The sequence below is a fragment of the Erigeron canadensis genome, chromosome 6 (genome assembly GCF_010389155.1).
Source record: "Erigeron canadensis isolate Cc75 chromosome 6, C_canadensis_v1, whole genome shotgun sequence".
In the NCBI taxonomy this organism is placed as follows: Eukaryota; Viridiplantae; Streptophyta; class Magnoliopsida; order Asterales; family Asteraceae; genus Erigeron; species Erigeron canadensis.
Genome location: NC_057766.1, coordinates 25,576,752 through 25,604,104, shown reverse-complemented (window position 1 = coordinate 25,604,104; position 27,353 = coordinate 25,576,752). Strand labels below are relative to the sequence as shown.

General features: G+C 35.3%; 3 protein-coding genes and 1 pseudogene across 3 annotated transcripts; 3 read left to right on the top strand and 1 right to left on the bottom strand.

Annotated features, from left to right (window-relative positions):
• Positions 1-428: 428 nt before the first annotated feature.
• Positions 429-4,625, top strand: LOC122604555. The gene is made up of 9 exons (XM_043777439.1): positions 429-582; positions 667-786; positions 864-974; positions 1,039-1,477; positions 1,591-2,018; positions 2,112-2,630; positions 2,708-2,852; positions 3,433-4,307; positions 4,411-4,625. The coding sequence occupies exons 1-9, from the start codon at positions 429-431 to the stop codon at positions 4,623-4,625; spliced, it is 3,006 nt and encodes a 1,001-aa protein (XP_043633374.1).
• Positions 4,626-4,657: 32 nt separating this feature from the next.
• Positions 4,658-6,080, top strand: LOC122604554 (ATP-dependent DNA helicase PIF1-like). Its single transcript, XM_043777438.1, has 2 exons — positions 4,658-5,270; positions 5,383-6,080. Exons 1-2 carry the CDS (start codon positions 4,658-4,660, stop codon positions 6,078-6,080), a joined length of 1,311 nt encoding a protein of 436 aa, XP_043633373.1.
• Positions 6,081-6,452: 372 nt separating this feature from the next.
• LOC122606039 lies at positions 6,453-14,681 on the bottom strand (annotated as a pseudogene).
• Positions 14,682-17,167: 2,486 nt separating this feature from the next.
• LOC122603044 (zeta-carotene desaturase, chloroplastic/chromoplastic) lies at positions 17,168-25,899 on the top strand. The gene is made up of 14 exons (XM_043775658.1): positions 17,168-17,583; positions 18,494-18,618; positions 18,946-19,080; positions 19,507-19,579; positions 19,695-19,768; positions 19,860-19,964; positions 20,058-20,302; positions 21,657-21,744; positions 23,743-23,785; positions 23,872-24,028; positions 24,207-24,335; positions 24,428-24,500; positions 24,778-24,942; positions 25,639-25,899. Exons 1-14 carry the CDS (start codon positions 17,385-17,387, stop codon positions 25,792-25,794), a joined length of 1,767 nt encoding a protein of 588 aa, XP_043631593.1. The 5' UTR covers positions 17,168-17,384; the 3' UTR covers positions 25,795-25,899.
• The last annotated feature ends 1,454 nt before the right edge of the window (positions 25,900-27,353 follow it).

The following is a 27,353-nucleotide window of genomic DNA, read 5'->3' as shown; positions in this document are numbered from 1 at the left end:
GTTACTTCTACAGACTTGAGAACAATTCTATATTGATAACTCTTTCCTTATTATAAAATTAATATCACTTTAATCCATTATAGCCTTTTCTTTTAATTTTTCCACATCCATTAATAATAATCCAACCATTATAAATTTATAAAAAATTAATGTGAATGTGAATACAACAAGTAAGTATCTGCACTTGAGATTTTTAAAATATAATAATTATATAAATTACACTATTAACTTGGGAAAAACTTACGTTATCAGTTCATATATATTCAAATAAGGAAACTACATACTCAATACAATTGTATTTTAAAAACAATACAACTAACCAAAGCTAATGAATAATTCCTCTATATATATAGTAGGATCGATATATCTTTTATCAATTCGTCATAATATTAATTACACCTGCACTCTTATACACAACCAACAGCAATATGAACAACAACTCCAGAATTCTTCAACAACAAAAAAATCCAAGAAAACGAAAAACTAACATACATATAGCAGACTTTACGGAAACAAACCCAGCTAACGGATCATCATTATATGAAGTCCCAATCACTTACCAAGCAACAAATGACAATCCAGGTATAACAATCTCTACTTAATTATGCAACTCTCATTAATCAGTATTCAATTAAATATACTCTGTACTGCATGCTTCAAATACAGAATCCAGTAAACGTGGCCATCCAATTACCAAACTTAAAACAAGGCAACAAAAAAAAGGACAACAAAACAATACCAACACAGGCGGAAAACAGAATATCGTTGGTATGGAAAGCAACTCAGGTCAGCATCTACTCAGTTATATAAGAAAATTACCCCACAAAAGTTAGACCTTACAAATTAGTGATTCTCAATAACAGGTTACGCCAACTTTGACGAGTCAAATCTCTATGATGTAGACTTAGCAACATCATCAGAATACAAAAAGATGAGAAAGTCTTTATATGATAGCAAAAACGGAATATCAAAAGGTACGCATCTAAACTATTTCACTATTAACTAAAAGTACATTAACATAACATTGGCCTGAAACAGAATACATCGACATGTACGACCCAACCTATATCTGTGACTCATGTCAAGCAATGCTATGGTACGGAGAAGCCATCAGAGGAAACACAGATTTAAAGAAAAAATCGTACTCATTGTGTTGTTCAAGGGGAAAAGTTCAGCTGCCCAAGCTAAAAGAACCACCGACTATGTTAGCTCAACTATTCCATGGTAAGAACCCACAGAGTAAAGATTTCATCGAAAACATAAGACAATACAACACGATGTTTAGCTTTACGTCAATGGGTGGAAAGATAGATCACACATACAACAAAGGAGGAGGCCCATACAATTTCAGGATGCATGGCCAAAACTATCATTCAATTGGAAGTTTGATGCCTCGAACGGGACAAAAACCTAAGTTCTTACAACTTTATATAGTCGACACCGACAATGAAGTATCTCACAGATTTTCGGCATACAGGTTTGTTTACAACAACATTAACCAACTAATACTCTTTCAATATCTTATTTTCCTTTTATAATTCAACAAACAGAAAACGTATTTATATGTTTGTTGAAAAATCAATCATACAGTGACAGCTCAGAAAATAAAGGATCAATCACAGATCCAAATTCAATACCATTTTTAACTGTTCATCAACTGAAAGGGATGTTAGATATCACCAACCCTTTAGTGAAGCAATTTCGCATGGCAAGAGACCGGATATCGATGAACAACAGGGAGGCTGTCAAACTCATATTGGTTGGGCGCAGAGGCAAAGATGGAAGGACATACAATCTGCCTACTACAAACGAAGTCGCGGCATTGATTATTGGCGACATAAACGGCTCCGGTGATAAAAGAGACATAATATTAGAAACAAAATCAGGCAACTTGCAAAGAATCAATGAGTTACATCCGTCATATCTCGCTTTACAATATCCATTACTATTTCCGTTTGCTGAAGACGGATACAGAATTGATATACCACTAAGGGATGTAGAAGACCTAAACGGACCAGGTAAAAACGTGAACTTCCTTATTTATTTCAATTTTTAATTTAACCAATCTACTTGATATTTACTCTAACCAACTTAAATATAAAATTTGCAAGGGAGAACAAGAGTTTCGATGAGGGCTTTCATCGCATATAGAATCCAACAGAGGCACCAAGAAGAATCTTTAATTCTAATGTCAAGGAAACTGCTTCAACAGTTCCTGGTTGACACGTATACCATGGTTGAAAATGATCGATTGTATTACGTGAAATGCAATCAAAAAACACTAAGGGTGGCTGATGAAGACACTATATGTAAAGCAGCTGAATCGGGTCAGAAAGATGCCTCAAAAATGGGTACCCAAATATTTTTGCCTTCTTCTTTCACCGGCGGGGCAAGATACATGCAGCAGAACTACATGGATGCCATGGCCCTTTGCAACCATGTTGGGTATCCAGATCTATTTATAACATTTACCTGCAATCCCAAATGGCCCGAGATCTGTAGATTCTTAGAAAAGAACGGACTTAAATCAGAAGACAGACCGGACATACTCACAAGAATGTTCAAGATGAAGCTTGATCACCTGATCAAAAACATAGAAGATGAACACATACTCGGGAAAGCCAGCGGAGGTACACAATCTTTATATGTTTTACTATTCTTATAATCACTAATTCAACACATTGACATGCGTTTATTTATTACCCAGTTGTGTACACCGTGGAGTTTCAAAAACGCGGACTACCTCATGCCCATATCTGTTTATTCTTTGAGGAACCCGACAAGTTAAGAAACCCAGAAGACATCGACCGTGTTATATCAGCTGAGATCCCAGACGAAGAAGTTGATAGAGAGTTACATCATCTGGTGACTAAATTCATGATGCACGGGCCATGTGGCAAGGACAATCCAAAGAGCCCCTGTATGAAAGAAATTCCAAAGAGCAACGGTATGAAAGAAAAAAAATGATCAAAAAGATTCCCACGTGAATACACAGATGCAACTCACATTGATGACAAAGGATTTCCGGTTTATAGAAGAAGAAATACAGGCATCACTAAGAGTGGAACCAACTTGGATAACGGCCAACTGACTTTAACAATGTGAATTATAATGGTCATCACTGAATATTTAATGGTCATTCTTTAAAAAAAAAAATTAGATACTGCAAATACATAATTCATAAGCCGAATGTTCACCACTACTTACGCACATTAAGTGCTTAATATTGTGAACTATTTTTTTACAGTTTGAAAACATAATATAAAGTACATTTTGAAAACACTTCAGGCTGATTTCAAAAAGCAAAACAACTCTAACCCGAACAGTTTCCGCTTTATACTACAGCAACCATATGTAATTCTAAACGTTTATTTACATTGCATTCAGTGTTCAGATAGACACTTACTTACAATTGTCTACAATCTAAACCAGGTTTGTCGTCGGTTACAACCCAAAGCTCCTGAAGCAGTATCAAGGACACATGAACATAGAATGGTGTAACAAACTCGGAGCGATTAAGTATTTGTTTAAATACATCAACAAAGGCCCGGACAGAATAACAGTTGGTTTCCCCAAAAAAAAGCAACAATCAAACAAGGAGAACCAAAAAGAAAATGATGTGGACGAGGTTGCGGCCTTCTATGACTGCCGTTACATATCCGCGTGTGAAGCATCCTGGAGATTATTTGCTTATGATATACACTATCAGAAACCCCCCGTTCAAAGATTATCCTTCCACATTAAAAACCGGAAACCGATCGTCTTTGATCAGCACGACCAGATAGCCGATGTAGTTACAAAGCACACAGTCAAGGATTCCCAGTTTATACAATGGATGGAATGCAACAAGAACAACGAAGAGGCAAGAGGTTTGACTTATGCCAAATTCCCGACCAAATTTAAATGGAACACGAAAGACAAAAAATGGACAAGAAGAACCCAAGGGTCGTCTATCGGCAGGATCAACTACGTGTCTCCAAAGCATGGAGAAACGTACTATCTTAGAATGTTACTGAACAAAATTAAAGGCCCAACATGTTATAAGGACCTGAAAACCGTACATGGGAAAGTCTACAAAACGTACAAAGAAACTTGCTACGCGTTGGGCCTATTGGATGGTGACGAGGAGTACATCCAATCGATTAAGGAGACAAGTACCTGGGCTACAGGCTCATATTGCCGATCCTTATTTGTCATGCTCATAACATCAGACAGTTTGTCGCGGCCCGAATACGTCTGGGATAAAACATACGACAACCTCACCGAAGACATACTTGCTATCCGAAGAAAAGAGCTTAATGAACCAGGTATTACATGTTATTATTTATATTCAAAATCATTTAAGATACACACGTCTACTGTTATAATTTATGCAGTTATTAGCATTTTCACCATTAAACATTCAAACAGATTTGGAGCTAGACCAGGAGGCCATCAAACATATAGCATTGGCAAAAATCGAAAACATGCTCCTCGCAAGTGGAATGAGCTTGAAAGACATACCAAACATGCCCTGCCCAGATTTCAGATACATCAATATGGCATGCAACATGCTCATTCAGGATGAACTCAATTATGATAAAAAAAATTGCATATCGAGCATCAAGCATTACATGCGAGCCTGACACCAGAACACAGACAAGTATATGACACCATCATGGACGCAGTCCAAGCTCATTCCGGCGGTATCTTCTTTCTATACGGATATGGTGGCACCGGTAAAACTTTCGTATGGAACACATTATCAACGGCTGTTCGACGGAAAGGAAACATAGTTTTAAATGTGGCATCAAGTGGTATAGCAGCCCTCCTACTACCGGGAGGCAGAACAGCCCATTCAAGATTTGCAATTCCGCTCAACCCTATGGAAGACTCCATCTGTAATATCAGTGCCGATAGCCCCTTGGCAGACTTAATAAGAGAGGCTAGATTGATTATTTGGGACGAGGCGCCAATGATGCACAAGCATTGTTTCGAGGCATTAGATCGAACAATGAAAGACATAATCGGGGGATCAAACTCAAACAAGCCGTTTGGAGGTAAAGTGGTTGTTTTTGGAGGAGATTTTCGTCAAATCCTCCCGGTGATACCAGCAGGAAACAGGGAGGAAATAGTCAATGCTTCCCTAAATCATTCTTTCTTATGGGATAAATGCAAGGTGTTAAAACTCACAAAGAACATGCGTCTGCATAGTGGACAAACCGAGCAGGACAAAGAGGAAATCAAAAAATTCGTCAACTGGATATTGACCGTTGGAAAAGGAACGGCAGGCGAACCAAACGACGGGACTACAGAAATCGAGTTCCCAGAAGATGTGCTGCTCAAATCTAAAAAAAAACCATGTCGACTCAATTGTTTCAACAATCTATCCTTCAATTACAGAACATCTTAATGAAAAAGGATATTTTGAAGACAAGGCAATTCTGGTTCCCACAAATGAGGAGGTGGACTCGATCAACGAATACGTACTATCGAAGATAAAAAGCGACGAGCATACGTACTTCAGCTCAGACAGCGTCTGCCCGTCAGAGTTCATTGACGAGTTCCAACAGTCTTTGTACGCACCCGAAATCCTAAACGGGTTCAAAGTTTCAGGAATCCCTAACCACAAGCTGGTGCTAAAGGAAGGCGTGCCTGTGATGTTACTTCGCAATATAGACCATCGTAACGGGTTATGCAATGGAACAAGATTGAGGGTAACAAGATTAGGGAAGCATGTCATTGAAGCAGAAGTGATATCTGGCAACAACATTGGATACAAAACATACATCCCAAGAATGAAACTAATACCGTCAGATCAAAGAATCCCGTTCAAGTTTCATAGACGACAATTTCCGTTGGTCGTTTCTTTCGCAATGACAATAAACAAAAGTCAAGGCCAATCTTTATCAACCGTGGGTTTGTATCTACAACGACCAGTTTTCACGCACGGAGAATTGTATGTTGCAATCTCTCGGGTGAAGTCGAAAAAGGGTCTCAAGGTGTTGATATGCGACAAAGACGGGAAGCCTAAAAGCAATACAACGAATGTCGTCTACAAAGAAGTGTTGCAAAAGATGAACGACGATACGTCCTTTTGATTTTCCAGTATTACATTATTTAGTTCTCTTTTGCTTTACATTTTCCTATTTAGTATTCATTTAGCAAACATTTCATCGCCTACTTATTATCTATTGAATAGAACGGTCGCTTTTTAAAATGCATATCAAATTACAAGTAAGAAGCTTCTACATGCTAAATATATAAATATTTCTAATATAGATAATGTCATAAAACCCGTGTCCAGTGTTGGACACGGGTCTAAAATCTAGTAGGACTTCTAGGCAGCAAGCCAAAGAGACTTATAACACTCAAGTGGAAGTCAAAACCATATCCTTCATGAGGCACAAAATCCTACTGATTTGCTTGGTCGTTTACTTGTAGCAACAGAAAAAAAAAAAGGAAACGCGCACTAGATGAAATAGAGTAGATAAATTTAGGGATTAGCGGCAAAAATAGTCAGACAAGCATATGATACCAGCACATCGAGGCAATTTTAATGGAGTGTCAGCTATCAGCTAATAAGTATGATCTATATCACAAAAAAACGCCTATACAGGTTACACTTGATTGAAACGATAATGATATAATCGAATAGAACAAGCACACTCAAAATCAACTCCTAACGAGGAACATCTTCATGTGAAGGTTTCAGAACTAACGCCTCCATCGACGCTTACTGCTCTTCTTGTGATCGTTATCACTATCATTGCTCTCACTTTCACTAGAGCTTGATGATTCAGATCCCGAACTAGAAGAATCATAATTATATGACTCGGAAGCAGGTTTTTGCTTCAAATTCTCTGTGATCCCACCAAGCCCAGTGGTGTAAAAAAGTTGAATGAAAACCAATGTTCTTAGGGTTGTCTAGTGGGAAAATAGATCCAAAATCTGTTTGCATTGTTGGGTCACTGAGACGCTAGTTCAACAGACGGAAGCCAAAATGTCCAGATAAATCCTGTAACACATAACATCAAAATCAACTTCAGCAGAGCTTGGAACAAAAGGGGTATAGTTCAGCAATTAAACAGGAATCCACACATTGTTGCAGCTGAACGTGAGGATGGCTATCGCCCACAAACAAAAAACACACATACAGGTGAAAAGTGATAACAGCAAACCTAGTGGGGTCTTTATACCCCTCTTTACAATCATATTAGAACACTTTGTCCGTATAAAAAGGATATTGTACTACCCCTAAGATTAGCAACTCTAATAAGTGATGGTGGCAACTTCGACCCATGTAAAGACAAATGCGTAATTCAGGAAATGTATAATCTTTAACGGATTGATCCGTAAGGGATTTTGGTTAAGCAAAAAGATTTAACTAAAACACTACCCATTACCCAACACAGATGAAAGAGCCTATACTATCACTAATACTGGTAATACAGATAGAACTGAAAAGAAAAAGCCAATTAACCGTCATTGGCCAGTAGCATTAGTAATCAACGTGGTTTGTTAGAATCACATCTGGGAGAGATTATCCTGTTAAAGTAGAAACTGTCAACTCAGAGGGTGTACGAGGGCCTTAATCTTGTTGAACGTCAGGTGGAGCTTACTAATTAATGGCTCAACCATAGTAATAATCTATAAATTGTAGATACATAATTTGTGAAACAGCAAACAGATTTAATCATATAGCTTTGCATCAAGCAAAAGAAGAGAAGATATGAAGCGATGCTCAAATACCAGGAAACGAATCTTGCTGAAAATTCGGGAAGACGAAGTGGGGTCCTCCTCAGTTAACCGTATGAGCCAAAACATGCCAAGGCAAAGCATCGGTCCCAAGTAGATGAGCAAAACACTTGGTCACGTTCTGTAGCTTGTTTGTCTCAAGCCGGGTGGATCATAGCGTACTTCTGAACGAAACATGTATCGAAGTTTTCTTGGTGGACTTTGTTGATCATGCAAGCCTCAAAAGACCATGGTACCGAAGGTAGGTTCTTTCCTGACTGCAACACTCCAGCAACATAGTTCCATCTGCATATGGCACATACCTTGTTTAGATTTTCTGATTTTGTATAAGGAAAAAAATGAACAACAGAAATTGAGAACACTTTTTCAATGCCTCTTGACCAGGCTCCAGTTTGATATTTAGAACCTTATGACCAGCTTCTTCAAAATCAGCACTAGACACAATTATCAAATTATGGTTCTCCGGAGATTTACTAAACATGCCATTGGACTAAAAGGTGGTGTCAAGCTTGGCGTTTGGACATAGGATGGTGTTGTGGTCACCCTTCGTGAAACTTTGGTCCCTTAGATCACAAAATTTTGAAATCACTGGGTTTACCATTTAAAAAATCATGTCCAAAAATCTATGAACAAGCAACGCCAAGATGATAAGAAGAAAAAAGTTGGTGATTTAGAAACAGAAGTCACAACTGCTGAACTAAAAATCTGACTTCATATTTTAAGGGTTACAATCTGTAGGAAATGTTATTGTCAATGGCGAGTGGTACTCGTGATCTTATGATAATTTGAAGGAAGCCTTTGTTGATTGACTAGCTGTAAGAAGAGGTAGCAAAATTGGTGGGTCAGGCAGGTCAGTTGAAACCTGTATATATTGGTACGGGCTGAAAGTAGTCTGAGTTGGAATTGCTCAAAATAGTTATAGGCAAAAGTTGTGAACTCTTTATTATAGAGAATTTGTGAGTCAAATTATATAAAGTATAATGTGTTATACTAATTCAGTATAATCTAGTTACATTCATCTAGTACATGGCAGTTTTGCGGTTTGTGGGCGATGAAAATGAAGCCAGCAAGTTCAGCTACAGTCTCGAGGTTGGTTCAAATGGCAAAACTAAAATGGCAAGTGGTCCCGAGGAATATTCGTGACAGTCACAAAACAGTTAGAGATGTTTAGACGGGTTGATCGTAACAAGGAATATAGCATTGTTCTTTTCCGGTGGTGATAGGAAGGAGCTGAAGCTGAAAGTGGCTGGCCAGATATGGAAAGAATAAACTCAAGTTAAAACACACCACCATGACTACCTCCACCCCTCCCCCCTTACACAATCATTTTTATAGTTCTTTTTTCTTCTTTGCTGTGAAATGGGAAAGAAAAAAAAGGGTGGTATGAGAGATTATCTATCTCTTTTTAAAGGTTTAGATATACAGTAACATTTTTGCTTTGTGGTTAAGATATGCTTCTTTTCTTTTTTCATTTCAGGAAGTCTTCTCTAACATATATACTGTATAACTTATCAGTTTAATAAAAGAGAAGTTTGAAACCTTTTTTATTTATTTGATGCTTTTGGACAATTGTAGGTTGGTATTTGATCATTTGTTAATTGTTATTTGACATTCTTGTCTTATTTTCTAACTGTTGAAACATATATTAAACTTCTATCATGTATGTTATGGTTATTGGACAATAAAAGTATGTACAGAACTGGCAAAGATAACCATTGTACATGATATTATTGTACTATACATATAACTTTACATACTTTTATGGTTTTCAAAAGACATCGTAGTTATAACAGACAGGGTATTGTTAGGTTGTTTTGGTGGTTTTAACTAGCTACACATATAATTCTACACTGCATCACATTTTTTTTTTAGTGAACACAATTGGAGTCAGGGTGGATTGCTTAAGTTGCAGTAAGCATAAGATTGTCAGAAACTATACTATGCAAGTTGAAAAGGGATTAGTATTTAAAAAATTAGAACAACATAGATCACCATAAATGGATATGCTACAATGTTGATTACAATCACTTTTCATTGGTGAAAGTCATCATAAAAGCAAGTCTTTCTTTCTCCAGGTCCTTAAAAGCTTTCGACCTCATTCTACCACTTTGATATATAATCCTTCCGCCATTGTCACTCCATGTGACATGTGTACAGTTATATAAATTTCTCAAATTAGTCGACAAGTTCAAATCACGAAATGATGTTTTCATGCCGTGTCCAAATATACTGGTGTTATTTTAACCCTTTTTATAAAATGGTATTGGTGTCATACTTACTTAGATACAAGTGTCAACCTAGAGAGCTGAAACTCTGAAAGTAAAATAAGCACAAATGTAATCAGGCCTGATTACATAAGCTCCACTTAGCACTAGTAGTAAAATGAGCACAAATGTAGTAGACAGGTTAATAGAATATAATATTCCATGAATTAACTGAAATGTGGATAATTAGGGATGAATCTAAGGTTACATAAAACCATATGTATGAACCACCTATGAAGGTTGTTAATAAACAGAATAAATTCTGACAGTGTTGGTGGAGAGCTAAAAGGCAATTATAACTCCCTAACCCCACAAATGTGCAGTCGACAATTAACTTATATGCTTAGAAAAACTAGTTTAATCATCAAACTTGAGATTTTTTTATATATAATTTCACTAATGACATTGTTTAATAAGTCAGTATAACAAATTGTCTCCACTAAATTAATACAATGAACTTCAGATGACATAACATGAAATATTGAATAGCAAGAAGCCTAACAAAGCTATTAAAATAAAGTGGTTAATGTCTTGAAGATTTTCATCTTAAAGATGGAGAGCTACTTCAAATATATTGCTATTAATAAAATCAAATATCCAGGCTGAGATAACATACCTATGACGTTCATAATAATGCAAATCCTAATACGCCTCCAGTGCCTTCCTTCTCAAGAATTACATCACATCTACTGTCAAAAATGAAGTTGTCACTGGCACATCTCTAAGCTTCGAGCATGACTTGATATAAAGATGTTGAAGGTGAGGGAGGTGCTGTAAGACCTCTGAAACTGATTCCACTTCCTCAAAATCATAGATGAATAGTTTAGTTAGAGATGGTGGGAGAAAAAAACATGTTGAACTAGTCGTATTATCATGATCTTGTTCTTTCATTATTCCAAATGAAACCACTCCAGAATTCTTTCCATATAAGGATAGTTCAACAAGTGAGGGTGGGTAACTTTGATGCCCCCACTGTGACATTGGCTTTTTTAATTCTCCTATTCTCAGATACTTCAAATTAGGAGGCCACAACCCCCCACATGAAGGAAATGAATCCTCCATGCTTGGACAATTATATATATCCATCATTTCCAAATATGCAAGACTTTGCAAATGCTCTTGAGACATTGACTTTATGTTCTTGCAGAATGTGACCACAAGAATCTTCAAATTAAAGGATGATGACAATGATGACAATTTGGATAAGCTCAATGATGTCATTGCATCACAATTATGTATAACCAAATACTCAACACTATTATGACAGCAATAACTCTCTAGTGAATGACAATCACTAAGTGTCACTCGTCTAAAAGATCCTAAGAAGTTACTCCCTACATTAACCACATCTTTCTCTCCAATTGACTTTATACTTTTGCAAAATTTAACCTCGAGAATCTTCAAAGTAGAGGATGATGATGATGATGATGATGATGATGATGATGATGATGATGATGGGGTCTCATCCTGCGCTTTACAGAAGCTCAATGATGTCATTGAATCACAGTTTTGTATCTCCAAACACTCAACATTAATTGGACAGCTGTAACTCTCCAGTGAATCACAATTACGAAAAGTCACTTGTTTAAGAGATCCCATGATGCTACTCCCCGCATTAACCACCTCTTTCTCTCCAATTGACTTAATATTCTTGCAAAATCTAACATCAAGATTCTTCAAATTAAAGGATGAGGATGATGAGGATGAGAGGTCCTCCTGCAGTTTAAAGAAGGTCAATGTTGTCATTGAATCACAATTCCATATCTCCAACCTCTCAACACTAGTTGGACAACAGTAACTCTCCAGTGAATCACAATAACGAAAAGTCACTTGTTTAAGAGATCCCATGATGCTACTTCCCACATTAACCACCCCTTTCTCTTCAATTAACTTTATATTCTTGCACTTTTTGATACTAAGAAACTTCAAATTAGAGAAGGATGATGATAATGGGAGGTCCTCCTGCAACTTAGAGAAGATCAATGATGCCATTGACGAACAATCCTCTATCTCCAACCACTCAACACTATTTGGACAACAATAACTCTCTAGTGAATGACAAAGACCAAGTCTCACTTGTCTAAGAGATCCCATGATGCTACTCCCCACATTAACTACGTCTTTCTCTCCCTTAATTGATACCAAATTTAAACACTCGAATACTTCCAACTTTTGAAGTGAAGTTAGATGCCGAAGTGTTTCTAATTCTTTACAGTTATTACATTTACTTAACACAAGCTCTGTTAATTGATCAAATGAAGGATTCCCAAGCCAACTAGGAAATTTCATTCCCCCGTACCCTCTAATTTTAAGTTTTTTTAGATTATAGTGAGGTGGCCTTAGCCTTTCAAGAACTTCATATTCAATATGGGGATCTCGAGAACCATGAAAGTTATCCTTTCTTTCCATATCCAAATCATCGAAAGCATCACCCCATACTAATTCCAAATCATCAAGACCATTCTTTTGTTGTAAATTGGCATCCTTTGCTTCGGTTGGATCTATCACTTTTTCCAATCCCTGGATGGAAAGTTCACCTTGAATATCCATTAGGCACTTGAGCTCAGATATTTTAAACCCATTATATTCTTGGATAACAACCTTGGATAATGTTTGTAAACTAGTCAACCCACCAATCCCCAAAGGTAAGTTCTTCAATAACGGAGTATGAGTCATGTTAAGATGTCGCAAGTTTATCAGCCTTACAAAGCTGACTGGCAAGCTAGATAACTCATGACACCCACGCACCAACAAGCTTTGTAGATTATATAGTTCGCTCACTTCTTCTGGTATTTGTCGGATGTCGGTTTCAGAGAAATTAAGGTACCTTAAATGCTTGAGATTACGAATGAAATGTGGTACCTCTGTGATTGAACTATGAGTTAAGCTCAACACCCTCAGGAAGTGTAGGTGGGGAACTAATTGTGCAGTAACATTGTCCAATGTTAATCTCCTCCAACCAAATGACACATGTAAGAACGTTCGCAAGCCTTTAGCTCTATGTAAAATCTTCAACTTTTTGTATTGAGCAACTACACCTATGAATGAAAAGTGACGGATCTTTTCATACGCTTCATTGCTTTCATTTAGATCCATATTCTCATCCAACCTAAAGAAAAACTCTCCTGCAACACTTGTGGCCAAGTCATTTATTAAGTCATGCATTATGTATCGTGATTTATCATTCTCTGAAGGTTGAAAAAAGGACCTTGAGAGTAGCTCTTCAAAATACTTGCAACCCAAACTCTCCATTGATTGGTTCCTACCTTTTTGTTGGGACAGAAACCCTTGTGCCATCCACAATAACACTAATTTCTTCTTTTCAAACTCATAGTCCTTTGGAAATATGGAGGAATATGCGAACAATTGCTTAAGATGTGAAGGGAGGTCATAGTAGCTTAACTTTAGAGCCGGAAGAATGCCACTTTTGTCGTCTGAATTCCATATATCGTTGTTCACTAACTCCTTCCATTCAACCTCTTTATTTCCCCTAGTCTTCAAAAGCCTCCCAAGTGCTATCAAAGCCAAAGGCAAACCGTCACACTTCTTGACGATACCTTGAGCGATCGATCTAAGTGATGGATGATCGTCAAAGTTTTGTTCACCTAGTGCAGATTGAGCTAATAAAGACAGATATCTCATCTGATAGAACCTCGAGCATATAAGGTTGCAAAGAGTCCATCACTAATGCAACCTCCTTCTTGCGCGTGGTCACGAGAAATTTACTCCCATGTGTCCCTACATCAACATCAAAAGCACTTCTAAGAAGATCCCATTTCTTGTGGTCTTCATTCCATACATCGTCTAAAACAACCAGAAATCTTTTATTTAAAAGTCTTTCTCTAAGGGCAGCATGAAGCAGATTGAGATTAGCAAATTCTTTGTTTTCCCCACCTACACCTTGATAAATTTGTTTGCTAATATCGAATACATCAAACTCATCAGAAACACATACCCATGCCATGAGTTCAAAGTGATCCTTTACTCTCTTATCGTTGTACAAAAGTTGGGCAAGAGTTGTTTTTCCAAGGCCACCCATACCAACTATAGACAAAATGCTGATCACATTTTGACTAGTGCATGCCTCTTCATTCCCTGACAACAACTCCCCGATCAATGCCTGTTTATCTTCTTCCCGACCCAAAACTTTCCACACATTAACAAACGAAGTAGTTGTTCTATTTGATCTATCAACTTTACTCCTATTCTCTACCAAACCCAAAACCTGTTTCTTGCCATAAAGAGTTTTCATCCTCGAGGTAATCACATCTAGCTTAAAACTAATCTTTTGACCATAAATAAGTTTAGTGAAATTAGCACAAGTTGGCAACATTTTCAGTAACTTACTACGGCTAGATCTTTTAATAATGTAGTCTTGCTTCATGACTTGAGTTGCGATATCATCAAGTACATCGTCAATGTCGTATGCTAAATCCTGGAGATCGTCCAGCCACACCTTTACAGCTTCAACTGTTATTTCTTTTTTGCCCGCATCAGCAAGCACAGCTTGGAACAAGGGTAAGGTTTTCTTCCACTCTTCCAGCTGACGATCAATTCCTTCAGATCGAGCGAAATTCATCATGGTATGAGAGTATAGCTTATCAACCAGCACAGTCACTACAGCGCTAACAAGAACTTCCGCCATTATTGTTGGATTGAATTCCTTTTGGAATTGGAATTGAAATTGAAATTGAAAATAAAAAGCGAAGACCAAGAAATTATTACTGTATGTGTGATCCGATGGGTATTAGTGTGGATGGCTGGATGCTATCGTGTAGATAAGCCTCCAATTAGATTAAAGTGTCACAACTCACAAGGTACAAACTTACAACTTTAGAGAAACTTCAAATTGAAAGTCGTATTTTTTCTTTCATAACAAAAACGTTAAAGGCCTTGGTTAAAGTATTCTTTCTAATCATTCTGAAAACTAAATTTTTTTAAAAACTAAAAAACTATCAAAACACACTGTGATTTGAATTTAACACAATGTGTTTTAATTGTGTTTTTAAAAAGGATAAGTATTTTAAAATGTAACAAACTTTGAAGGAATGTCTATAGTAAGAAATAACTAAAGTTGTGTGTATTGTATGTAAACAACTCCAAAATAATGTTTATTGTATGTAAGAAAATGTATTCAACCAATTAAAATCAGACAAGTGGCACCTTTATATGGTTGCCACATATGTTTTCTTACATACAATAAACATTTTTTAAAGTTGTTTACATACAATACACACAACTTTAGTTATTTCCTACTATAGACATTCGTCCAAAGTTTGTTACATTCCAGGATACTTATCCCTTTAAAAAAACACAATGTGTTTTTATTGTGTAATCTAAAATACGTTGTGTTAAGTTTTAAATCACGGTGTGTTTTTGATAGCGTTGTAAATCAGAAAATTGTTCAAACACACTGTGATATGAACTTAACACAATGTGTTTTCGAAAAACATATTAAAAACACATTGTGTTAAATTTAGAACACAATGTGTTTTGACAGTTTTCTAGTTTTCATGAAAAATTTAGTTTTCAAATGATCAAAACTCTTGGTCTAATAATGTTTCTTTTTATATAATAAAGAGATGGGTATCCACGCTATGAGACGGTGGTGACGGCAACGAGTGGTGATGGTGGTAACGATATGGTTATTAATCTTTTTTTTTAACAATTTAATAGTCAATAGTTAACATTCGAGACACACATTTAATTGGAAAGTATGCAGAGCTCGAATCACGTACGACTAAAATGAAACTCATGACTCTCGAAAACTCTCTAAACAATCTACTCCTACAAATGTGTATGAGTGTATGACTATCTTATAGTTATCATATTACTAAGATATCCACCAAATAATTTATAATTAACCCAAGATTCAGGACAACTTAATTCTTAATCTATAACCGAGACCTACTTAATTGCACACTCAAATCGTCCAATCATGTTTGTTAGTAATTAACTTGCCCAACAATTATGTCCACAGAGAACATATTGTTAATTAGTGCAAGATAATCAATTTATTAAGTTTAAACTTACTTTCAATATATGATTACTATGTACTACTATATAAAATTAAGGATTAGTATTTTAGAATGTAGATAACTTTACATGAATTGTTATTGTATGTATGAAACTTCATTCATGTGCATCGTATGTAATGAACTTTCAAATCTTGTGCATTGTATGTATCTGTGTATATGTGACAATCATATAAGTTGTCACTTGTAAGTTTTTGATTGGTCGGATACATACATTACACATGATTTGAAAGTTCTTACATACAACGCACAAGATTGAAGTTCGATACACACTATGACAAATCGTGTAAAGTTATATACATTTTGAAATACTAATCCCATAAAATTATGTACCATATTGAAAGTTTAAAAAAATGAGACATGCGAGTTGACTAAAATACTTTTAACGAGTTAAATCTTCACCAATCTTTTATTTTATATTACACTATTAGTCTCTGATCTATATTTATATTTATACTATATTATAAAACAAATTTCCTTAAGATATTCAATATTGAATTTAAATTTTCAATATTGATTTTAAGTATTTCCCGATAATGCTCTCCCATCTATTATATTTTTACCTAAAATAACTATAATACATTTTCTCTCACATCAAAGCTCAACCAATCATTTTTTTTTCCTCTCATCCATAAACCATTTTATCAATCTAATCCATTCAAAATATTTTTTCGCAAAAACCGTACATCGATAAATTATAAAAGTTATATGGGTATTCTTAAAATTTCATGTTCTTTCATTAGAGTGGTCATTCGATATACTTTCGACGAATTTTTAAATCCAATGACGGAGTCCGTACGACTAAAGGCGGAGCCCGTCAGGTAGATCACCCCATTACCGACACCACCCCATCATCGATCACCTCCATCACCTCCATCAATTATTTACCTCATTTAATGTCGCCACCACCATTACCATCCATCGTTGTCATCACCGCCGCATTGCGTGGATACCGTGCGATTTTATTAAAAAAAAAAACAGGTTTGTATAATTAACATCTATCACATGGTTATTTTTTATTATATATACACCTAAGTTTGTCCAAAAAGAATTACATGCATCCAAATAGAAAGATAGAACGGTATCTCTTGTTGTTATAGTTCCAACACCGTGACAAAACATACACCACTAAGCATCTCCATATTCCCAGATTCTTTTTTCATCCATTACACAATTTATAAACCTTCAAATTTCACTCACAATTTCCATTTCCATTTCCATTCACTTCTCCTCTCTATTTCTATTTCTATTTCTATTTCTATCTATATATGTATCTATATCTATAGATAAGAGACTATACACACATAGTGAGTGAGTGTGTGTGAAGTTTGTTACTAGTTAGTTACAAATGGCCACGTCATCAACATCATCAACATTTTTTCCGGCGACTTCTGCTGCCGGAGCTCGGAATTCATTTCCGACGACTACTGATACGTTCATACAGTATCGCCGGAACCGTCAATTGAGTCGGTTAAAGGTTTATACAAAAAAGTCTCTTGTTGTTAGGTCGGATTTGGATAAAGATGTTTCAGATATGAGAAATAATGGTAATATTATTATTATTATTAATTAATTAGTTATTTAAAATATTTGTTTTATTAGTTTGAATTTGAGATATATAATTATAAATTTTGTTGCACAAAGCTCAAGTATGACATAGAATTTGTTGCTAAAATATCTCCGTGAATTTCGGATAGTTTGTTAGAAAGTTAGGATGAATTATGATTTATGATGTGTGTTTGTTTTGAATTATTTTTATTTAAGTTAGTTGTTGATTATTGAGTAACTTTCTGATATTGTTAGATATACTTTTGTAGCAAAATTAGTTATGAAGCTTTTAATATGATATAGAATCTGTTAGTAATAATTACAGTTAGGAAGTATGATGTAACGACATAGTTTCGGGACTACGGAGTGATGTAGTTTGTTTACTATTTGCTGTGTGATGTACAAGTTTGTTATTGATCTGATCATGCGAAGATGAACATTATTTTCTCAAAGTTTCATATGCTCGTTTATTGATTAGGATTTTCGATCTCAGTTGGTACTAAGAATTGGATATATTTTTTTGAAAAATTTAGGTTGGAAGTTTTTTGACCTATAAAAATTGTGAATGAATGCATAGAGGTTATTAGTAAACTATAAAATTTGATTGCCGGTTGTTTTCGTTCACATTGTTTTAGTTTACGCTTTACAAACCGGGATCGTATCTTGACAAAATTAAGCTGAAAGTTTTTAGGCCCACTACTTTGATGAATGTATAGGATTTATCAATCATGATATTAATGGTGACTTAATATATGCATGAATTTCACTCAACTAGAACATAATTGTGGTAGTGTCTAATATACAGATGTAAGTAATTGTTGATCTTTATTATATATCTTTATCATATTTATTTTAGTAAAATGATATTGCACTGATTATGCTTCTACTGTTGTTTTACTTGATGATCAGCTCCAAAAGGCTTATTTCCACCAGAACCTGAACATTATCGGGGGCCCAAATTGAAGGTGGCCATCATAGGTGCCGGCCTTGCTGGCATGTCAACTGCCGTAGAGCTTTTGGATCAAGGGCACGAGGTTTTAAATTTTTTCTTTTTAAACCTTTATGAGATTTCTCAGTTTCTACTTAACTACCTTTAGTATACATTAAGCACTTCAGCATCGCTGTTAACAATTTGACTGTAAAGGAAAATGAAAATTGGTAGTTCATAAATGATAATATCTGTTAAATGCACCATATTGGGCTTTCTATTACAAATTAACTGAATAAACTCTAATTACTTCTCGCAACTGATAGGTAACTTTGTGTCATTGTGTAACTTTTTTTTTTTCTTTTTTCTTTTTTCTTTTGCCAAGTTTGGGTTCAAGCTTTAACAACACTTGAAAAAATCTCTAATTCTACAGGTAGATATATACGAGTCAAGGACCTTCATTGGTGGGAAAGTGGGTTCGTTTGTTGATAAACGTGGAAACCACATTGAAATGGGACTACACGTTTTCTTTGGTTGCTACAATAATCTTTTTCGTCTTCTGAAAAAGGTGAGTACTGGCTTTTACTCTAGTGATCTGTTTATTAACTAATGAAGTTATGCACATTAAAACTTATGTATGCGTATGCATAGAATGATTAGAAAATATAGGTATCGTTTATATGGCACACAAAGTCCTTAATGCTAGTAGCCACAGTTTTATTACAGTATTTGTGATGTGTTACATCTATTTTGAGATGGTAGCTAACTAGCTACTGGTTACTGAACTTCCCACTAGTTTCATGAACACTAGGTCATCTGTCTTTTACTACACTAGACCACTAGTAGTTTTCACTAAATTTGGTCTATTTCTGCACTTGATATATGTCAGTTTGGTTTTTAATTGTTCTGGTTGTTGCTTCCTGATATCCAGTATGATATAATAAACATGATCAGTAATTTTTTTGATATGCTTTTCGTTTTGAATGTAACCTAGGTTGGTGCTGAGAGGAACCTCCTTGTAAAGGATCACACTCACACTTTTGTCAACAGAGGAGGAGAACTTGGTGGTAATTTTTGAGGCTTAAGTTTTTAGTTTTTATCGACCATATTTAAGGTTTGATTTAAAGAAGATGTTTATCTTTCATGCTTAATAAAATCGTACCTTTTATGCGTTCACTGCAGAACTTGATTTCCGTTTTCCTGTTGGAGCACCGTTACATGGAATTAATGCATTTTTGACTACGAATCAGCTTAAGGTAATATCCTACTCACTAAATTAATGTACCTTTAAATTAACTCTTCTCAACTTAAAAAGTTGATATTTTTCACATCATCATGTATACGCAGCCTTATGATAAAGCCAGAAATGCCGTGGCTCTTGCGCTAAGTCCAGTCGTAAGGGCTCTTGTAGATCCAGATGGTGCAATGACACAAATACGGAACCTAGATAATGTAAGAACAGTCTGTTAAGTTTTAGTATTATGGGGTTGATACGTTCAAAGTTTATGCTGTAACCGCCTTTGAATCTCCTGATCTTTTCTACAGGTTAGCTTCTCTGAATGGTTTATGTCTAGAGGGGGAACACGTGCGAGTATCCAAAGAATGTGGGATCCTGTTGCTTATGCTCTTGGATTTATTGACTGCGATAATATCAGTGCACGTTGTATGCTCACCATTTTCTCATTATTTGCCACTAAGACCGAAGCCTCCTTGTTGCGCATGCTTAAGGGTTCTCCGGATGTCTATCTTAGTGGTCCTATTAGAGACTATATTGTAGAGAAAGGAGGAAGGTATGATTTGAACTTACTTAATGTAATTGCTATACAAATCATCTATATATTATCTTATAAAGCATTTTGCCCCCTTTTTTTTTAAGAAAAGATGATTTGAACCGCCTAAATATCCCTTCTTCTTTATTTACCAATTTAAACGTCTCTACCTAATATATCTAATATACCCTTAAATCTAAACCACTCATTTTCCTCTCTCTCCTCAAATCTCAACCACTCATTTTTTTCTCTCCTCCATAAATCATTTTATTCCTCTAATTCATTAAAAATCTTATATCTCAAAAACCGTATACCAATAAAATATAAAAATTGTATGGGTGTTCTTAAAATTTCATGTTCTTTCATTAGAGAGGTCATTCGATATAGTTTCGACGAATTTTTAAATCCGAGGGTGGATCTCGTACGGCTAAGGCATTTGGCTATCACACTATGAATTATCACCTCGACACCTCCTATGACCTATCACCCCCATTATCTCACCGCTGCAACGCGCGGGCACTATGCTCGTCCATAACAATCTTCTCATACATGTAGCTGATTTTGTTTTGTTTTTTGTGAAAAACAAATATCCAGACATATTTATAATTTGTCTATCATGGGGCTAATGCCCAAATTCTCTTGGTTGATGAGTCACCTCATATACCATTAGGCCAAAGGCCTTTGGTTTGTTGCTGAACTAATACGATCTATAGATACCCATGCCTTGTTGACTAGATACACTAAAGCTATTTAGGTGGTCTTCATATTGTGTCACCTGTCATTCCGTAATAGGTAGCATGCTTAGAGGTAAAGTTTTTGACCCTAACATTAAATTGAGAATGGGTCGATTTGGGTTATTTTCATCTCTATTAGGTCATGGGGTGGAATAACCCTAAAAAAAGAAGCTAAAAAGGAAAAAAGTCAAGTGGGTTAATAAGGTTGTATTTCACCCATTAACTTATAATAAACTTTTAAGACCATTATATGCGAGGTTATAGATTATTTCTGAAATTGTATAATTTTACTAAATACTAATTATTTGTTAAATCTCTTCACATTGTTTTATTAAAATAGAAGGTAGATTGTTGCTGAAATCACTTATGTAATTGAATTTGAAAAAAGTATCTCTTATAAAAAGGTTAGAAGTTTTAAACAAAAAGTGTTGCAGACTGACCTACCCGACATGTTTCAATACAAGTTTTACCCCATCTACTTATTCTATTTTGAGTTCTTTATTCTTTTTTTTTTTTTTATTGTTGATTATTATTATTGATTCCTGATACATATGGAAAGTAGTTGAAGACTCAAAGTGCAACTATGCTGTTTAAAAAATGTCATCTTATTGTAAACTAATAATATGCTTATGCTACTTCAGGTTTCATCTGAGATGGGGGTGCCGAGAGATTCTTTATGAGAAATCAGCTAATGGAGACACATATGTTACAGGTCTTGCTATGTCTAAGGTACAGTTTCCCTTCTAAAATTATGCGTTAGGTGTTTATATGAAATTGTCGTATTGGTATGTCTAAGTTCTCATGGTAAATGAGGCTGTCTAGTCAATTCCCACTATAACGATATAGTTATATGTGGTCTAAGCTACCTTTTTCAATCTACTAATGGCCCAGGATATCTTGGTATTTCTATGTGGTTAATGGTCTAATATTATAATAATTTCTCCATTTAAGACAATGGTGGTGGCTCAACATTTGGTGCTAGCACCACTACCTTTTTTTAAATTCTCACTACATTCATCAATTTACATTAAATAAATCTATAAAGCATTAATTAAGTAAGAGACATTAATTGTACTTTAAGAGAGAGTTCTATAAAATTATAAGAACCTTTTTTTATTTAGTCGATTTTCTTATTCAATTCTTACACTTGAATCAGTATAAAGTTCTCTAAAACGTTATAGTCCTTGACTGATCTAGAGACCTGCTATCGCAGCTGAAACTTGTATTAAGTTAATTGCATAAAAATCTAAAAAGCTTTCTCATGTTCTATTTAAAGGAAAATTTGGAAAAGAATATTTGTAGCTGACAACTTTTTCACTAAATCCCTAATGTATTTCAGAATTTACACAACATAAGTAGTTGACTTTTAATTCAATTTAAATAAAATGTGAACAACTTTGTTTAAGTCACTGAAGCTGTAATGATTAGTTTTAATTTTCAAAGATCAAATGAGAAATCAGAGAACTACATAGGTCTTGATTAATTTACTCTTTTGTAAGGATGACTAGCTATAGCAAGTTTTTAGTTCATCAATCATCCAAAGGCTGAAATATTTGTTTCCCAAATTTCATTTGGCTTGGTAAAGATGTTTCAACACAGAGATCATAATATGGAGTGGGTGGAGGGTTTGGTATCTTTAAGTTCAATGACCAAAATTTAGAAATCAGTGGGCAAATAATATACGTTTTTAATATTTGGTTATTAGCTTTGTACCTTACATATTTTCTTTATGCCGTTTAATTTATCAATTCGTAATTTGGTTATATAGAGAGATCAATTTTCTATATATATATATATATATCATGATATATTATATTTTTGTAGTGTTTAATGTGTATGAGTCTGACCCATTGTATAGATGGACCCAGGAGTTTTAGGGTTATGTAATCTATATATAGTTCAATAGCAATAGATAATCCACACGAATGCCTACAGACGATTCCTTTGGCATCAGCAACCTCATGACATCTATCTTTGATTCTTTGGTGAATATTTTTGGTCCTGGTTAGCATAGGTTGCTTTTGGCATTGTAAATACGGGTACTGAACATATCCCAAGACAATAGACATGATTCTCCTTTGAGAACTATGTGGTGACAAAATCCAAGGTATGGGTGCAACACCGTTGAGAATGGGATGATACTGTTTAAATTGAGGGGCGATATCGTTGATACTGGTAGGGATAATGTTGAGAATAGGGTGATACCTTTGATTCTGTAGCCGCAAATTTCTCAAGGAGCATCATCAAATATGTTACAGTAGTTGCAATTGCCAAAAGCAAACCAATCTGTGGGGTAATTTCTCAGGAATATTCACAAATATGTCATGAGTTCGTTGAAGCTGAATGAGTCGTCTATAGTCACTCACGTGTATTATCATGCATTACTATCAAACTATGTATAGAGATTACCAATCCATAAATAGATGGAGTAGTACCTGTTACCAATGCAACTTGGGCCCACATGTGAAGTTGAGAGACGCGGGTGGGATGCCCAAATCATGCGGGTATTAAGTGAAGGTATTTTACCGGCATCATAATCCTTACGGGGTGGGATGATGGGGATCCAATGTGGTTCCGGGGATAGGGGGCCCTTCTTTACCCTTTTTGATTACATGATCCTTGGCCCGTCTATACAATCACGTCAAACTCATACACCTTAAATCCTACATTTATATAGTATCTCCAATAGACGTGACCAAGATTGCTAATATCTTTGCGCTTTTCCAGGCTACGCAAAAGAAAATTGTGAAGGCAGACGCATATATAGCAGGTTCGCCCCTATATATTTATATTCCCACCACCCAAAGAGAAAACAGAGGAATCACTTGTAATTAACACAATCCCAATAAATGGCAGCATGTGATGTCCCTGGTATTAAAAGACTTCTGCCATCTAATTGGCGTGATTGGGAATTCTTTGATGACATCTACAAACTAGTTGGTGTTCCCGTTGTCACTGTGCAACTTCGATATGATGGCTGGGTAACAGAAATGCAGGACCTAGAACGATCTCGGTGAGCTTGTCTGTTACTATTATTCTTTAATATTTTAATATATTATAAGCTTCAAGAACTTTCAGAAATGCCCATGAACTCCTACTGATGTATTGGCTGAGGGGCAAAACCGCTTCTATTTTCAAGAAGTTTTATGCAAGTACTGTGAGTAAAGTAACTTTTTAATTTTGATCTCCAGGCAATTGAGGCAGGCTGCAGGGTTGGACAATCTACTTTACACTCCAGATGCAGATTTTTCTTGTTTTGCTGATCTGGCACTAGCTTCACCTGAAGATTACTACATTGAGGGACAAGGATCATTGCTCCAGTAGGAATTTTTATAAAGTTTCATTCTGTATGCTGCATTTGCGTAGTAGTTTAGTCTAGATCTAACTCATAGAGCTCTTCATTACTATACAGATGTGTGCTGACTCCAGGGGACCCATACATGCCTTTGCCAAATGAAGAAATTATAAGACGGGTTACAGAACAGGTTGGTAGCAATTTCAGTGGACATGTTTTGCTATAATATTTTTCGGTATATGTCATAGGACAGCAACCTACTTTCTAGAATGTAATTCTGCGGATGTGTTCCATTTTCGTACGAAAAGTAGGTTGATATTCCATAACATGTGCCTACATTTTATCTTTTAAGCCATCTTTTTATGAAAGGATCAGACACTGTTATATGTGATTTCTTTTATGTTTGTGGGATTACTGATGCCTCTTCCTCGTGTCTATATTCTAATGGATTTTACTCCATTTTTTAGGTTTTGACGCTATTCCCATCTTCCCAAGGTTTGGAGGTTACCTGGTCATCTGTGGTCAAGATTGGGCAATCTTTGTATCGAGAGGGACCTGGTAAAGATCCATTTAGACCTGATCAGAAGACACCAGTAAAGAATTTTTTCCTGGCCGGTTCATATACAAAACAGGTATAGCCATTTTCAGTACTTTCCAAATGATTGTTGTCAACTGTCTGCATAGAGCATTGACTCGTTAGAGATAAGTAACCCAAGGTGACCCATATATAGGTAAATGGGTCAAAATTGTGTTAACATTGTAAACGAATTGGTATAGTTAGTATGGTACTAGCAAAGTAGTTAATAGTAGAAGGATCAAAATGTAACATTAACAGTACCATTACTAACTAATATTGAACATCCTAAACATGATAGCTATTTCAATTTTCATGGAAGGAACCCTTAACCGCAATTAGGTTAAACTTCAGTCATGCAAAGTGTATTTTAATGTATGAATGCAAAAACTCCCTCTTTTTCCTTTTGAACTAGAGTAAAACCATATAAATTGTTTTATTCAAGATTAATAGATTACTTTTTCTTACAACACAGTTTTGTAATCATACTTAGCATAGCTATTGTTTATAAATTTGAAGAATGATGGATAAACTGTGTTTGCATGCTCCCTCCGACTTCTTCTGACCATCAATAAATAATTACCCCATTACCCATTACTTGATCCACCAATTTTCCTGCCTCTACTTGATGGTAATTGTTTTGATTCACAAGTCCTCTATTTTGACATTATTTACAGTTTTTTGTATACATGAGTACATCAGTACATGCTAATAATGAACTTGTGGATATTAATGTGTATTTTTGACTTTTCAGGACTATATAGACAGCATGGAAGGAGCAACTTTATCAGGCAGACAAGCTTCTGCATTTGTATGTGATGCAGGGGAAGAACTTGTGGCCTTAAGGAAATTAATTACCGCCATCGAATCCGTTGACACAATTGGTGTTGACGAACTTACTCTTGTTTGAGGTGATGTAAGTCAGAATTATAGTGTATACTTCTTACGTATATTTATATTGGTCAAGAGGATGTAAGAATATACATTAGTAATCTATCATTTTATTCATGAGCTACGATTTATTAGTTACTCATCCGGTAGCTGGGTCTTCTCCCATTTCAACTATGAAGTGTAATGTATAACCACTGATGCACACATACATATATGCATATACATGCCTCTGTATATTTTAGATTATAAATACACAGGTGTGTATGGATATATTCTTTTAGTAATCACATAGTTATTTTTCATAATTACCATTTTTTTTAGAACGGCAGAAGAATTTTATTGCAAATTGTTTACTAGCAAGGTGCTAGAAAACAAAGTATAAGATACAAAGGAAGTACAAGATGCAAGCCAAAGCTATTCTAGAAATACAAAATGAAACACAATTTAGAATTTTTTGGAACTTTAACTGCAAAAGTTACTAAAAGAATGCAATAAACTCATGTCAGTTACAGTAAATAAAAAAAAAAAAAAGAAAGAAAAGAGTTTTGACTATAATAACAATAATATTAAACATGCATTTACTATAATACTAAACAGACATTATAATATACCCTACATCTTCAATCATATGAAGTTCAGATCTAAACATGTAGTTTCCCAGTGTCAAGTCAGAGCAGAGTTTGTCATGGACGTTAAGAAATTTCCACATTTATTGTTCTCGTCCGTCTTTTCAAAAAGACTTAAAAGTTGTTCCATTTGGATGGGAAAATAGTAAAATACCTCGCTTAAATTCTCATAAAACCATGTGAAAATGATGAGATCAAAGTCACCATTAGCAAGCGAGTATTTGAAATAATTAATTGTGTAAGTTAATTCTAACAAATCTGAACAAAGATGTACTTGTAGGCCAAAGAAAAGACAAAGGAAAACGAAACTAAAGTAGAGATTAATGTGATAAGTTTAGTTGGATACAAAGAAAAAAGATAACGTTTCTCGCTTAAAATAAATCTTTCTAGTAGCACGTATTTATTGAACTAACATTTCATCCATGCATCTTTCCACAGCCCATAGCCAGCTACATGTCATCAATGCATCTTGCCATAGCCAACTTGGCTAGGGCGGCATACAACATTACATGAGAATCAGATACACAAGGCCACAAGGGTGTTATATTCAAGAGATTATACAAGCGTTTGGCTTGTAGATGAGTTTGGTAATTGATGGAATGATGAGTTTGGTAATTGATGGATTTTTACACTTTATTTTTTTATTCATTCGCAGAAAAGAAAATAATGGGACAAATATGCCCTCAAGTCCAATTTCTCAAACTTGTTTTTATATTAAAACATCATAGACGTTGTAAGAGCCATACTAATTATATGAAATAAGATACAACTATTTGCAAAACGGGTAAAGCATCTGTATGGAATGGGAATTGTAGATGGACAAAAACCTTGTCAGAATCTATTTGGATCTCAAATGGGGACGATTTGAAAGAACTTCAACAATGCCTGTATAAGCTTCTGATTTCAAAGGTATGATGCCTATCTTGACTCATTGCACTAACGCGTATTATTA